We start from the raw sequence: 16744 nt of genomic DNA on the forward strand, positions 1-16744 counted from the left end.
ATTTAGCAGGATAGACTTTCATAATTCTTTATGTAGTTCCTAAAGCGCTGGTTTCTCAAGGGTTCTGGATAGATGTTATGTAACAGTGCTCCTCCCTCAGCCTCACTTTTATTTTTAGAATCCAAGCCATTTTTTTTTATTAGTTAAAAAAATACCTCTTCCAGGCTTTTTCTCACCCCTCCCGCCGGCCCTGTATTCAGTATGAACACAGTCACAGGCTGTACGCATTGTTCCAGCTTCTTTCTGGGTACACCATGCTGTACACTGCCGACCGAATGCAGTGCTGGGGCCTCACACATGCTGCTCAAGCACCTGTCACTCAGCCCAGCCCTTGTCCGGATCATTTTCACCTTTTCAGGTACAAGTGGGATTACAGTATTCATACATACACAACCTTGCTCTTTTCACTTAATATTTTAGGAACAGCTTTTTATGTTTGTACAAACATAGGTATTTGTTTCTTATAACAACTACATTACATGGTTTCCATGATTAAGCTTTAGTTCTCTCTTGCAGACCTTCTAATGGGTAGTTAGGTCCATCCCATTCCAGAGAGGAGATTTTTAAAAAACATCGTGATGAACAGCTTTTACCTACTTGTGTTGAGACATACGAAAAACTCCTGAAGTGGAACTATTAAATCTATTCTTAAAATTCTGATAAATGTGTGTCTGAAAAGGTCATATATTTCTTCCACCATTAACATAGGTGGGTGCCTGTTTCCCTATATACTCATCAATACTGCATAACATCTTTTTAAAAAAATTTTTTACCAAGTTAACAGGCAAAATGATTATTATTGTTCAAAGTACATTTTCTTGATTACAAAGATAGCTGAAAAACTTCTATCTTTATTGGCTCTGCTTTTTCCTAATAACTGTGCCTTCTATCTTTTGCCCATTCCTGTTTTCTGTTGAGTTGTTATGTAGCAGGAGCAGCGGTACACATTAAACTCTTCAGGCATAAACAACATCCTACGTCACCTCCAAATCTGTGCTCTATGACTCCATTGCATATTTTCTAGATTACACGACCACTGCAATTTTTTCAAAAATTTCCTACTCATAAGAATTAAAAAGCTTAATTTGTTTATAAGAATGGGCATTATATTTTTCCAAATAAAACTGTAGTAAATGTTTTTCAAAACAACAGCTCTTTGCAGTATTCTTATATGCTCAGTGAGACAACAGCCTGTTGAGAACCACTGCTTGAGAATAAGATCCTGCAGGATGTGTCTATCTAGTTCTGCTCAGGCTCAGGCAGCTCGGTGGAAGCATACAGAATCACCACAGATCAGATCAGAGAATTTCTAAGACACTGTTTCACCTTCACATTTCATGAGAATAAAATGCACAATATTTCAACACTTATATAAATACACTATGCTGTCATAGCTCTATATGTGATTCCAAGACAGCATATTAAAAAAAAATAGGTAATGAGATAAATACAGCATATTATTATAGTTATAAATGTGATTCCTAAGAACTGTACTTTAAAACTGTGAACTTAGTACTCTTTTAAAATAGTTTTCCAGTGTGGTGGCTCAACCCTGTAATTGAAGCACTTGGGAGGCTGAGCGAAAAGCATCATCATGAGTTCAAGGACAGCCTGGAGTACACAGAATTTAAGGCCACACCAGCCTGAACTACTGTAAAAAAGAAAAAAGAACCAAAACAGTTTTTAAACAAAAATGTACTTGTATCTATCTTTTTTTCTCTAAAAAGCCTATTTTTTATATTAGCAAAGAACCATTTAGTTAAATAGACAATGGTCCTCTTAGAACACTTGGTTTAAATTCCTTGTCTGGCAGGGCAAGTAAGGGGTAGAAACGTAACATGAAGCATGGGAGGTCCCACGGCTGCAGTACAGGCAGGAATTACGGAATCACGCGCTTCAGCTGAGTCGCAGTCCAGCTAATAAAAATGTCTGAATTTTTGTTTTGTGGGCCACAGAGTCTAGGTTCATCTTTTCTCCTCCAGTCACGGTTCCTACTTAACTGGTCTGTGGATGAGCACTTTACTCAGCCCTGGAAACAGCTACTTCTCTGCTGAAAAGGAAATGTAAGTTGGAGGGTGTGACAAGTCTCCCTATCTGCAGAATGAGATGGATACATGCTCGCTTTGGCAGCACATATACTAAAATTACAATGAGACGATTTAATTAGAAAATTTTACTGTTTAGGATTACAAGAAAAATATTAATATAAATCTTCAATATTTTTTTGGATTATATAACATGATTTATGTATAACTACCTTAAGGCAATCTGTGACTTCAGTATTAGTCTTCCTGACACTTTTGGCCACTCCTTTTTTTTTTTTGGTATTGGGGATTGAACTTCGGACCTGGCACTTGCAAGGCAGGCACAGACAGCACCACTGAGCTAAATCCCCAGCCCTACTTTTTTTTTTTCTGAAAATTCGAATGAGTTTTAAAACAATTCATATTGAGGCATTTTATGTTTACTCTCTGAATCTGCCTAAGAAGTGATTCTAAACTGGTGATTTTGTGGCCCAAGGGACAGACACTCAGCAGTGCCTGAAGAAATTTTTTGTCTGTGACAATTAGGGGTGAATGAAGGCTGCTATGCAGTCTTACAATGTACACTATAACCTTGGAAACAAAGGACTATGCCATCTAGAATGTCAACAGTGCTCCACCTAAGCAAAACTGCGCTTTAAAAAATTGACTGGCTGGGTGTGGTGGCCCACATCTTTAATCCTAGCACTCAGGAGGCTGAGGTAGTAGGATCCCCATGAGTTCAAGGGCAGCCTGGGCTACATAGTTAGTTCAAGGCCAGCCTGAACTTCATAGCAAGACTCTGTCTCAAAAAACCAAAAGAACAAAGCAGAAACAAAACAAAAACCAAAAAATGTGACATATTTTAAATTATACTAGACTATTCTTATTTATTTTAAATACATTAAAAATAATTTGCGTCTTTAAAAAATGTCTGTTGCTGATTCTTTCCCACACTTAGAGAAACAGAATATAAATGTTATTTATAAATCAGAAGTGATACCTATTATTAAACTCCAATCTTCTGGAAAAAAAAAAAGATCTGTGCTGCAGCAGCACAGCAGGGCACTTCTTTAATCATTATACTTTAGTTGTCAGAATTCAATAGCTGGTAAAGAGACTCTAAATAGATGCTTTTATGTAGATCTTAAAAGACAATTTGCTTTTGAAATTCTATTAATGGATACATTGTTATTTGGCTATTTTTGAGCCCTAATCATGGAATGCAATGGTGTCCACTCTGCCCTAGTAATCTTGCGTACTTCTGCACTGGTGTCCTTAACTGCTCTCTGTAACCATTTCCCTTCAAATCTCTAGGTCCTTCATCTTCTTTCCCTTGAAACTCAATGCTGAGATGTTAATATTAACACAATATTATGATTTTATATATATATGTGTATACACACACACACATATATTCTATCAGCAGTCTGCAGAATGTGTGTGAAAATTTGCTATAAGCCAAGTGCAGTGGCGCACACCTGTAATCTCAGCTACGTGGGAGCTGACAAGCAGGAGGATCATAAATTTGAGGCCAGACTGGACAACTTAACAAGACCCTATCTCAAAAATTAAAAACAACACCCCCCTCCAAAAGTCTAGAAGTGTTGCTCAGTTGTAGAGTACTTGTCTATCATGTGTAGGGTCCTGGGTTCAATTCCTAGTAGTAGTAGTAGTAGTAGTAAAAAAAAAAATTGCTATATGAATCTGCTTAATGTTTATATTTATAGTATCTTCATCAAAAGATACTTTCTTTTTAAAAGTAACATTTCTGTGACTCTTCACCAGATCTGTGTATATAAAATGAAAAAAGCAATATATCTAATAAATATTTGTAAAAAATAAGTATTTAATTATTTTAGAAACATGCAAATTATTTGAGACATGCAAATTATTTTAGGTTTTTAAAGTGTTTTCTTCATTTAACAATAATGAATAACTTTCAATTAAGGAAAGCCATAAATTTGCAGAGAAAACAGATTGGTTCAAAAGGTGGAGCACAGCTGGGAGCCTTCCTTACATAAAAAAAAAGGAAAAGATTGAATTTTGATTGAGAAAGGTAATTTTAAGCTTTTCCAAGAGAATGGAAAATTGGGAAATTACCTGCTCAGAAGAAATTGAAGTAATAATCAGAACAGGGCAACTAAGACTTTACTGCAGAGTTTTTTTTGGTACTGGGATTGAACTCAGGACTGTGAGCTTGTGAGGCAGGTGGCAGCACTACTGAATTAAATCCCCAGCCCTCTGGTTTGTTTTTAAGACAGGATCTTCTATGTAGTTCTGGCTGGCCTGGAACTCACTATGTAGCCCAGGCTGGCCTTGAACTCATGGCGATTATCATACCTCAGCCTCTTGAACACTGGCGTCCCTGCAATCACAGGTGTGTGTCACCGTGTCTGGTGCTTTAGCAGAATAAACTATAAAAGAGAAATGATTACTCCTGATTATTTTAAAAGGCTTGAAAAGAGCATGTTAGTTAAGTAAATTGATTATATGCTCTTTTCCTTTGCTCTGTTTATGTTTCTGGTACAAACCTATATATATTTTTATGTTGTATTTGCTCTGCCAGTCTAGCAACCTCCTAGAAACTATTTCTCACAATTGGCTAGACAAAAAACAAAACAAAAACCAAAAAATTGAGGGAAAAAAAATCATTGTTCAAAAGATTTCCTTCAACCCTTGTAAACTTTAAAATTTTAAAATCAACAGATAAAAAATTGTTGACATTTAAAACTGCAATTAGAAGTAGCTTCTAAAGTTTTAGAAAATACACAGTACGCTGTTGACTTACTGTGCCGTGCTTCGAAAAGCCATCACTTACTAGTTTTATGACCTCAGGCAAGCCACTCAATGTCTCTGTGCTTCAGAGTCCTCACCTGCAAAATGCAGCAGTGTTCCTATCTCCGAGGGTTATAAAAGCTAACTCATAATAATGCGCCACATATGGGTGTTATTATTTTTCATTATATTAATATATAATAAACACTGGTTCTTGCTCAGGCTGGTCTGAAAATACTGGACTTGGGTGATCCTCCTGCCTTCAGCTTCCCCAGGACCTGGGACTACAGGAGCCTGTGGAATGCATACTTTGCTGAGGGGACATTTAGGTTCAGTTTGGCTCTTACCTATTTCCCAACCTGTCAGCAGTGATGATATAAATCCTAAGCTATACACAATGGTTCCAGCTAGTGTCAGGAAGCTTTTCTCACATGAGAACTATATGTGCATTGTATTTGATTTTGTCTATCTTACTATGTGCTATCTGAACTGCCTTTAGATACTGAAAAAGGTAAAGATAATTAATTGATTCATTCATCAATGCAATGAGTATATATTGAATATCTACTAGGAAGAACTACAGTAAATATTAAATATGTATGGGAGAAATGGGAAAGAGGTGTCACAACAGATCATACTTAAGGAAAAGAGGTTAAGAAATATAAATGATTGACATGTCAAAGTATCATGAGTATGGAGAAATAAATTTGTATATAGTGCTATGGGAATTCAAAGATAACAAGAACAATCTTGGGGCAGCAGAAGCAAAGTGGGGACAATTGAAGATGACCCTTGGGTGTTCCAAACCAGTAATTTAGAGGACAGAGCATCATTTTAAAGAGTAAATAGGGATGGAGGGCAAGGGAAGGGGGATGGGAAAAAAACTGAAGAAAAAATGCAAAGAGAGCTTTTTTAGATGGGAAGGGGACTAGAAATTGGAAGGAGCAGGGAGGGATGAGAAGGAAAGAGGACGAATAAAGAATTAAGACGTGTTTATGTACATGTAACAACTCCCCACGATAAATGTAATCATTATGCACTGCAAACATGTACCATAAAAAGAAGAGCTAGCAAAAGACACTATGTTCAGCATGTGACACATTAGTTCGCTGTGTAAAGGAAACATCCTGCAGCAAATGAGGATTGAAATTCACGAGTGAGGTCAGTCATGGAGACACAGATATAAAGGTATAGGTGAGGTAGCTGACAGCAGAGGAACAGGAGATCACATAGGACATCAAGACAGCCTTTTTTTTTTTTTGTACCGGGGATCAAACTCAGGCCCTCGCACTTGCAAGGCAGGCAGTGGACCACTTAACTAAATCCCTGGCCCAAGAAAGCCTTTTGATAGCAGGTGACAGTGAGTTTAATTTTAGGACATGAAGAACATTAATTCAAAGAGGATAAATACATGAGTAGGAAGGGCGGCAGACAGAACATGATGGCATTAATGGAGAGAAGGGTGTGTGCAGAAAGAGGAAGAAACACAGGAAGCCATCAGGATCCAGAGTACAACGTGCTTGATCCCCTCATACAGGAAGTACAAACTTTAACCTGAATACTACAAAACAACACGAAGGATTTCAAACAGGCCCAGTATTCTCTGATTTAAGTTTTAGGGCATCATTTGCCCTAATGAGGAAGTGAGACTGGGTAGAAGGGGACGCAGGAGGAAGGGAACCAGTGTGAGTGATAAAGCAAGTACGTAAAGTGATAAGGAGAAGTGAGGCGGCGCCAAAGAACAGAAGTACTCGGTTACTAAGAAAGCTGAAAGCTTTCAGACTTGGCAGCACAGTACACATGGGAAGAAGAGTGAGGAAGAGGAGCCTAAACAACTTCTAAGCTGCAATACCTTAAAGCACAACTATTAATAGTTTAATTTCTGAAAATAGTTTAATTTTTCAAAATAGAAAGGTAGAAAAATATAGTCTACTAAGAGGTGAGAACTGGGATATGATACGCAAAGGCCTTGTTAAAAAACACAGACTAACATGACTGGTAATGAATAACAACAGCTAACATTTTTAAGGATAATTTAAAAGTAGCTATACAGCTCCTAAAAGATAAATAAAATCATAAAAAAATTAAAAAAACTACTCTTTCAACTGCTTAGTCTCAGTTTTGAGCCCACTATTTTATTGCTATGAAATTATAGGAGAATACTTTTTAATCACCAGAAGATGTCTTGTCAATTTATTTGCTAAACATTTATTCAGAAAAAGTCTTCATGTGCATATTTTCCAAACTGTTACTGGATACTTACCTGCTTTATTACTAAGCTTATATAAAAATGTTTGGCGAGGGTCTGAGTGATCTCGACATGTCAGTTGCAAAAGGGAACCTGATTTTTTCCATTTCTGCATAAACCAGAGACCTAGAGAGTTATATATGATATGAGTATAAATGGAAATATATAGTAACATATACCAAGATTATTATTTCTGTATTTCGCTTCAAAAATGACATCTCTCAAATTTCGCTTTGTTGGCCAATAGAAAATGTGCAAAACATTTCCACTTTCTGATAACAATCCAAACATACATAAAGATGCACGGGTCATCTATGGGTTAATGGTGGCTGATGAGCTCACTATTTCTATCACATTCAGTAATGAAACAGATCACAGCACACGAACAACAAATGTGGGTGGAGTGTACCTACAGACACACTGCATTTAATGTATAAAGAAGAACTTCGAACACAGGAGAAGATGCCTAGGCACCAAGTGTTCAGTCTACAGATAAACGCAGTTTGGATATAGCACACTAGTATAAAAGACAAACTCTCACAATGAATAATTGGTCAGTGTTTTCTAATAGCAGGTGAATATAATTTGTTTCATTTTTAATTTTGTATCTTTGTATTATCAATAATGCATAATTACACATCTTTCCCTTACAGAAATGAAATAAAGCCTCAATCATTTTGGAACTGATTTTCAAGATTGTGGAATATTCACTTCACATTTTTTGCTTCTACATTTAGGACAAAAGAGGAAGAAAGTAGGGGGAAAATCCTCTTTAATTGATTAAATCTGATAGTTGTAAGTATGTCTAAGAAAAACTTTAGTGAAGAAATTAAAAGTACTGTTCCACATGCTTTTTGTGTTGATTCTATTTTATATCATTTGATGATTTCACTTTTGTCACGTTCTCTTTTTGAGACAACAAATATAGAATTGCCTGTGCTTTGAAATTACCAATTTGAAACGGGATACAAAGGAAATAATAGATAAGGCACATCAATAAAAGGAGATAGAAAAGAAAAAAGAAATAAAGAATGTAAAGAATAAATGAAAAAAGCTGGGCGTGGTGGCACATGCCTGTAATCCTAGAGCTTAGGAAGCTGAGGCAGGAGGATCACCACAAGTTTAAGGCCAGTCTGAACTACACAGTCGTGAGAGTCTGACTTAAAGAACAAAATTTTTAAAAAAGAGACAAATCTAATTTATTCACAATGGTAACCATTCAAATAACATATGAGCTATTAAAAATCTAAGGGAAAAAACAAGACAAGTCCCAGGCAAATCAAGTGCTAGATTTTTTTTCAATGAGAATATTTAAACTAACCAAAATTAGGGTCTTAACTTTCAATTTAATTTCTTTAGAAATTCTGAATTAATTTCTTATAAATTACTTTCTTAACCTTTAGCTGCTTACCAAGCAAAATAAAAAGCGAACATTCTAAATGCTCTTGTGACTCTAGCTTTGGTACCAGGGACTGAACTCAGCCTGAAGCATGGTGGGCAAATACTCTACCACTGGGCTACAGTACTCCCTATCCCCACTTTTTGTCTTTTTGAGGTACTGAAGATTAAACCCAAGGCCTTTGGTCTGAACTATATCCCCAGCCTTTTAAAAATTTTGAGATGGGGTCTTGTTAAGTCTCTCAGGCTGGGCCTGAATTTGTGATCTTCCTACAGAGTGGTGGGTGGAATTACACCTACTCCAAGTCCTTTCTACTTTGTGAGACAAGATAAATTGCCCAGGCTGGCCTCAAAATTGTAATCCTCCTGCCTCAGCCTCCCAAGAAGCTGGGATTATGGGTGTATGCTACTGCATCCAGCTGTCTTGTGACTTTTGACAAATACTACCTCAATATGAGACTATTTTCTCAAATGAATTTTATCAACATATTTCATGTACATAATACAATACAAAATTTGGTTTCATGAAATTCCAATCATGACAAATTGGATTTAAAATAAATATCAATAATACTAGATTTTAACTTAAATTTCTTGCCTATGCCATACTTTTTATACAGAACAATAAACCCTTTTACCTGTATTAACAAGGGTGCTGCTGTTGTAGAGTGTGCCAAGGTGAGGTCCAGAGAGAGAGAGAAAAGTATGAAGTCTGCTGAGGTAATATTTAAACCTTGGCCTTGTAAGCACAGAACGGATTATTAAATTGCCCAATGAATGTCCAATAAAGCTGTAACAGAAAAAAGACATTTCTCCCACAATATTACTTTTAAAAAGAAAAGTCAAAGTTGATACACTATACAGATATGAAATACTACCAATTTAAATTTTTCTAGCATGTTCTAAAATTGTAGCTTCCTACTTTAAATAACATCACTTAATATTTTGAAGAGGAAGATGAGAGAATACAGAAAATCTCTATTATGTAATTGAAATGTTTATAGAAATAAGATGTTTACCAGAAAAATTTTACTTATCAGAGTTTGCAAATGCAAAGATGTAAAGACATTTTAAAAACAATAATATGACTAGATTATAGGTTTTCCTCCCGAGGCACACAAATAAATTTACCTGTTAAATCATTATGTCACACGAGATCAGGCACGTTCAGAGTAGTCTACGGTATGGCCATAGACTAAGTCATTATTTCAAAAAAATGTTTTTGTACTTATAAATGAAATTGTACTCATAAAAGACAAGTTATCTTACACTGTAGTCTACATTCAAAGTTGGATGAGTTAAGAAAAACAAATTTAAAAATTTTTAACTCATACATAATATTTGTATGTATTTATGTGGGACAGTGATCATTCAAAGCAATATGTAATGATCAAATCAGGGTAATTAGCATTTCTAGCTCCTCAAACATCTATGATTCCTATCTGTTGGGAACCTTTGAGAAAGTTTTTGACTAGCAGTATTTTCATGGCACAGGTAAAATATGTACAACCACTAACCTACTTTCTGTCTCTTATAGATTTGTTCCTTCTGGACATATCATATAAATGAAATCACAAAATATTGTCTTCCCTTAAAATCTTTTAATTTTTTTCTTTTCTCTTTAAATGAATTCAAGCTATACTTTCCTATATTTCAGGTTAAGATGATACAACCATAGGGGAGAAGGGGGTGATCAGAGGGCAGGGACAAGGGGAAAAAGTGAGAACCGAGACCTGTCATGTAAATAATGAATATAACTGTACTGTATATCTAAAATGTACCAATAAACTCAATGAGGGGGGGGGGAAAGGATAATATAACCATGAATTGTTTAGTTTCTCTAATTCACACAAATACAAAAATAAACTGTATAATAGAGAAGTTACCTTATTTTTGAAACCGTTAGACTATATATCTGAATGTACTGTATTATCTCATCCAAAAGGCGATCAGTCATGCTATCAAAATCAGCAAAAGTATCATTCTAAATGAAAATAAAAAAGATGCATTACATATTTAAATGTTTAATCATGACAAACTGAAAATAAAAACATTATTTTAATTTAGGTATTGAGAATATGTTTACTTCCAGTGGTTCTTAGAGAAGTTAATGGATGCAATATTCATTATATTAAAATGAGCAAAAAGAGTTTCTAGGGAAAGAACATTCAATATTTAAAACTGTTAAAAATGTCCAGTATATAAAACTTGCTTCATTTAGTTGTGTGTTAAGCATAAGTCTAATTAGAATGGCTTAATGAAATATACGTATAGAAATGTGAAATTTTCAATGTTTCAAATGTGAAGGGCACACAAAAGTTAAAATGTAAATCATATATATTTAATTTAGATATTCACTTATGTTAAATTTCATACAACTCAGAAAAATGAATTGTAATACCACAAACATTTTTGTAGCAAATATTTATGTAGAAGCTGGTATAAAAATGGCTGCTTTCACTGAAAACAGTGCCATATTGTACCTGATTTCTCTCGGACATTAGAAAATCAATTCTTCCTCCAGGCAGTCCAAGTTCAATGTAAGTTTTTACCAATCGGAGATCTGCACTGTTACCTAGAAAATTTTAAAAATGATGTTTAAAGAATGAGATAAAGCATTGTAAAAGGTACAAAGAGTACCATTGTGCATTATTACAGCTTTCAGAGAAAAGTTTATGGTCCATGTCGTTTGTGACTAGATCATGCACTCTGAGACAAAGAGTTCTCAATTTTTATGCCAAAGCCAGTTTCTGTAAGTCAATTTCTTTTTTTTTTTTTAACAATTTGTTTCTTAAGAAGTTTTAGCAACACTGATGCTTTCAGTTTTCCACCAAAGAGTATATTTGTTTCCAAACTGTCGGCGTATCACTTGGGTGTAACTGACTTCTTACCATCACCACCAGCCTTGAGAGCATTTTGTTTGAATGTGTTGACTTTCCTTTGATGATAATGGTACAGACCAAAGAAATACAAATACATTTAAATACCTAAGATAGTTTCTTAGTTATTTGCTGATGTGCATATTGTTAATAAATTTTAAAGTATTTAATTGTCTTTACATTCTGGGAATGAGAACTTACTTGTAGTAGTAACTTTAATATATTGACTTTATTTGCTAGTGTTTCATTAAGTGTGTTTATATTAGATTGGTCTATTGCTTTGGGGGGTTACTGGTGTGCTATTGTTATCATAGTTGGTACCAAGGTAAGGTGACTTTAATGAATGGACTGTGTTCTATCTTTTCTTCTCTATTGTTCTGGAACAAATTATGTAATATACAGATAATCTGTTTCATGAAAGTTTCAAAGAAGAATTTGCCAGAGATTCTACTGTGACAAGAAATCTTCCTTGGGAGATAACTCTTTGAAAATTTTATTAGTTAGGGAGGGAAGGAAAGGTTAGTATTGAAGGCTTCACTTCTTGAGTGTTTGTGCTTTTCTTAAAAAAAAAACAAAACTGTTCACTTTCATGAGGATTTAGTAGGAAAGACTAAGTAAAGTAGTAAAGTTTAGTATTTTAATAACCATAAAGTCCAGCTAGTTACAGAAACACGTAACACAGTAATACCATTAGTCTAGAAATATTTTGCTTTTTCTAAGTTTCTATAACTAAACAAACAAAAATAAAACAGAACAAAAACCCCCACAAAACCACCAAGCAACCAAAATAGCTATGAAAAAGTCACCATATAAAAGCCAACAATTTAGAATTTAATGGATATCTTAATAATCAACTTTAATTTCTCAGAATATTGATTTTTATAATTCATAAGGTTTAAGCAGCTAGCTAATAAAACCAGGAAGACTTACAGGGAGATGAAATGACTGCTGTGAGGTGATGGTGACAAAACCAACAAGAGACAGAAAAATAAAAAATTAAATGCTGGCATATGAGTCATTTAAAAAGAAAATGTAACTTAAACATATCTGTCCTTTAAAATGTATTTAATATTAAGTAATATAATTAAAAGTATTTTTTGTTCAAAAATTAAAGAAAACTATATGAGTTCTACGAGGAAAAGTAAACACGCTGGGTGGCTAAGTTAGCCAAGATACACTGACAGATATCACCTACCATCTAAGCCGTGCACACAGACAATGAGATGCACCCCATCCTCAGAAACAGCCTCTTCTTCCAGGCTGAAATATGGCACCGAGGATGCCAGCAGTGGGACATCACTGTACATGAACCCGGGGAGTTTGAGTTGCTTCAGTTCTTCTTTTGCCTGAAGAAAGCTGAAGTAAAATATTACAAAGATACTCTTTATGAAGGATCGCTCTCAAGCTTTGGAACCAAAAAGGCAACCTCTTGAATTTAGAGAAAAGCAGAGGAAGAAACGCAGCAATCTTTGGTTTGGAAATCATAAAAATATGTGGTGTAGTCCAAATAATGTAAGATCAGAGAATAATTTTCTAAGCTGGGCGTGGTGGTGCATGACTGTAATCCCAGCACTCAGGAGGCTGAGGCAGGAGGATCAGTGAGAGTTCGAGACCAGGCTGGGCTACATACTGAGTTCCAGGGCAGTTTCAACTACATAGTGAGACTCTGTCTCAAAAAAAAAAAAGAGAATAATTTTCTTTACCACTTTTACTATAAATTCTAATCAAATATAATAAAAACATTAAGCCTGAAACCACTTATTCTTTTAAACTTGAAATAAATCATATTAGGAGTGTGTTCTGTAATATTTAATATTGTATATACACAGAATCTAGGAGAGGTACTAGAAAATCTGAAGTTTATCATGTAAACTTTTTCCCCCCATTTTAACCAAAATGTAACAGGATGGTGCCTATTTATTAGTTTAGGTTATTTGAATTTTTCTCTAACATTGCCAATAAGAAGAAGCAGAAACAAAAAGGATATCTGACTAAATGTAACTTAGACTAGTGTAAAACATATACTCATTTGGAACGACTGACAATTCTAACCAGCTTCAGGACTGCAAAGATCAAAGTGATTAACTACTAACACTATATAATTTTGACCAGTAAAAAGTGTAACTCAAAGAAGCTAGAGAACATTGCAGTGTGTATATCAGGGTCAATGGTGGCAAACCTGTGGCAGTGTGCCACAGCGAGCTGTATCATTGAAAGCTCTAAAAAGGTTCACCCTCATTGCACTAGATGAAGACATAAACCTTTGCTCGCTGACAATTCAGTGAGGAACTCAGCAGGCGGCATAATCTTTGGTCTGTTGGCATTAGGTATTTTTCTCTCACTGGTTTCTAGCTTAGGGTCTAGAGATCCTAACTTTATATGTATATATCAGAATAATGTGTGAATTGAAAATGCCTACTGTACATAGGCCCAGATTCTTATGCACTCCAGAGGTTATGATTCAGTCTGGGGTGAAGAAGTCGAACATTTTGAGAACCAGTACATGCCAATAAACCTACTCCATCTTCTAAAATTTTTCTGAATATTTTACTGTCTATGGAATCTCAATTCTCAAAGCCACTAACTTAGCTGAGGAAATAAAAGTCTGATAGGTTTAAGTGATTTCTACTAATGCATTATTAATTTATCTATAATTGTCCTTATTTCTTACACATACTCATGAAACTAAGCTTTTTTTCTGGGAGTTAATAGAGGCGAAATGAAATACTGATGAAAAAGGGGTATAACTTCAATTATTCCATATTAATAAAATTACCAATGGGACATTTATATAAGGAATATTAGCTTATAGAATGGAACAATCATTTGGAAACTACAGGTGTGTCTGTCAAAAGGTATAATGTGCTCATTTTAGATAATCAAAGAAGCACTTTTTATACTACAGAAACTAGAGATCAAAACAGATATTCACCCCTTCGGCACTATTTCTGATATTCTATATATATTTAGTAGCATTTATTATTGAGCTTCATTACTTACGCTTGTATCTGAGGTTTTGGTGAATTCTCATACCAGGAAACTGAAGAAGTAAAGTTGTAAGAAATGCTGCTTGGCTGCTTTGTAATGGCATCAAATTTACTTTTAGAAGAATATTTCATACTACAAGGAGACTCTCGTGGTGCAGATGGGAAGGACAAACACCCGGAAGTACAAACAGTGGGCATACTTATACCATCCCTCAAGTAGTCAGTCTTTACTTTCTCTGATTTTGTGAGCCTTCCTTCTGCTAGTGAATCTCTGCTTGTGTAATGGGCACTTATTGTTCCATCCAAGGCTGGACAATCTGTTTCTTCATAATACCCATTTTGAACCATTTGGTGATCCTGTTCCTCCTCCTCTTCCTCTTCACCCTGTTCTTGAAGATTACTAATTCCCTTTTCATAAGTTTCCTTCTGAGGGTTACCTGAATTGCTGTAGCTAACATCACATGTGTCAGAAATATCTGTAATGTTTTGAGAACCAAAGTAATTTTCCACAAGCCCTTGCTTTACCATATCAGTACTGGCTGAAAAAGGGTCACTTGTGTCCAGCTGAGTTTCACTTTCAACTGTAGGAACTTCTGAATATATCTGTGTGAGATGTAACACATCACTACTTTTTCTTCCCACAGTTCTACCTTCGCTAACTTCTGCATGAGTAGAAACAGAACTTGAAACAACACAAGGAGTGCCTAAACAAATCAGTTTCGAATTTAACATTGCTGTTCTTGCAGAGTTATGAGATTTATCAGGACTCTGGGAGCCTTTACATGTAGTGTCCAAGTTAGGTTTGGAGCTGCAACTGCTTTCCACACCACTGGAAGTATCTTTATCTGAAAAAACAAGTTGTAAAGGGTCTTTAGTGCTTGAATTTAAGGAATGTATTGCTAAAGTTTCATTGTCCAAATGTTCTGAAAATACAACACTCTGCTGTTGCAAAATAATGCTTGACTTCTTAGTCTCATCACATTTTGGCAAATCAATTGTTCCTAGATTTAATACAGTTTTGCTATCGCTTAGATGGCATTCAGGCACAATAGATTTCTTTGAATTTTCATCAGGTGACAGTTCATCATCAGACGGTAGAGAGTTTATGGATGTCAAAGATGACTGTATTTCACTTAAAGCACTGGTACTCTCAGTGCAGTGGCTTCCTAATGAGAATTTTACATTACCATCAGGTTTCATCAAAAGCTGAGGAAATAATCTTTCATTATTGTAAGGACCTTGTCCTTGTGCAATTTCCAAGACTATATCAAGGTTTGGATGTGTTGCAAAAGAACTTGGTTCACTTTCAACACCTGAATCTGAAAATCTAGATGAGGCATAGGTGGCATTAGTGTCTGGTAACTTAATTGAGTCTCCACTTACTACAACATGATATTCTTTTGGAGAAGGAGCAGGTAGATTACTTCTTAATTTTACTAATGATTCACAAAGAGAACGACACTTTGCTTCTTGCAAAGCTTCCTTTTCAAATGTTGTTTCTATAGATTTAGATTTACCATGAGAGTCTAAGGACTCAAAGCTGGGGAGTAAACTGTCCACAAACATTGCATCTTGTTGAAGCTCAGCCCATTGTCCTATTTTAACAGTTGTTTTCTCTTCACTGAAAGGCTCTTTATTACTGGGCTTTACTTCAATTGTTCTAACTCCTGAAGATGAGTCTGTCTGATGATCATGGCAATCGTCTGATGAACTTCTGGATGCCAGATTATGATCCACGTGTGGGATTTCTCTATCGTCTTGGGTGATATCAAGTTTACCTGAAATGGACAAATTTGCACAAAGATTTAGGCTGTCAGAGTTCAAAGGATCAAACTGGTTTGGCTGTGTATTTTCAGTATCTGGAGATTTTTGTTCAGTTCTCTCTGTATGAGCTGGCAAATAGCTAGCTTCCTTTTGACTTGTCTGTCTGATGTAGGTCTTTGGGTCAAAATTATATCCACATATTGTGGGATCCAGACCTTCCTTCTGACTACATGAAGGATTACCTTCAAAGCATTTAGTGAGGTCATCTGATGCTGTACTTTTCAAACATTTGTAGCCTACCAAAACCACAGAATCCTTAGAGTTCTGTTTTATTAATTTCTTGGGGTTTTCTGGTTTCATTGTTTTCATGAGCTTAGTAACCTTAACCTTGGATTTATTTGATTCTTCATTCTTTCCTTTTAGAGGTTTTGTCAGCTGCTTTTCCCCTTCTGTATACCAAATACTGGAGGCACCAGCAGGTCTGATCTTCAACTCTGGGCTAGAAAGTCCTGCTACAGAGCTTTCTTCAGTCTCATATTTATCCATTCTACTGGACTCTGACTTCTGAAGATTCTGAATTCCCATCCAGGGTGCATCTAAGTCTTTTATCCAAAGAAAAAAAGATTCAGGTTTAAAACAAGTACAAGAACTCATATGATAATTTTTTTC

At 35.4% G+C, this 16744-nt stretch overlaps 1 protein-coding gene across 2 annotated transcripts in view; it reads right to left on the reverse strand.

Annotated features, from left to right (window-relative positions):
* Fam135a (family with sequence similarity 135 member A) overlaps positions 1–16744 on the reverse strand; it is a 109849-nt gene that overhangs the window by 11843 nt on the left and 81262 nt on the right. For both annotated transcript variants that reach the window (XM_019206611.2, XM_010617850.2), the window contains 6 exons: positions 14325–16677; positions 12520–12680; positions 10929–11020; positions 10332–10429; positions 9084–9235; positions 7063–7173 (listed from right to left, as the gene is read on the reverse strand). In XM_019206611.2, coding sequence (XP_019062156.1) covers positions 7063–7173; positions 9084–9235; positions 10332–10429; positions 10929–11020; positions 12520–12680; positions 14325–16677 — 2967 coding nt within the window. The remainder of the gene's footprint in view (positions 1–7062; positions 7174–9083; positions 9236–10331; positions 10430–10928; positions 11021–12519; positions 12681–14324; positions 16678–16744) is intronic.

The sequence above is a fragment of the Fukomys damarensis genome, unplaced genomic scaffold (assembly GCF_012274545.1).
Source record: "Fukomys damarensis isolate Sample0158 unplaced genomic scaffold, DMR_v1.0_HiC HiC_scaffold_27, whole genome shotgun sequence".
Lineage (NCBI taxonomy): Eukaryota > Metazoa > Chordata > Mammalia > Rodentia > Bathyergidae > Fukomys > Fukomys damarensis.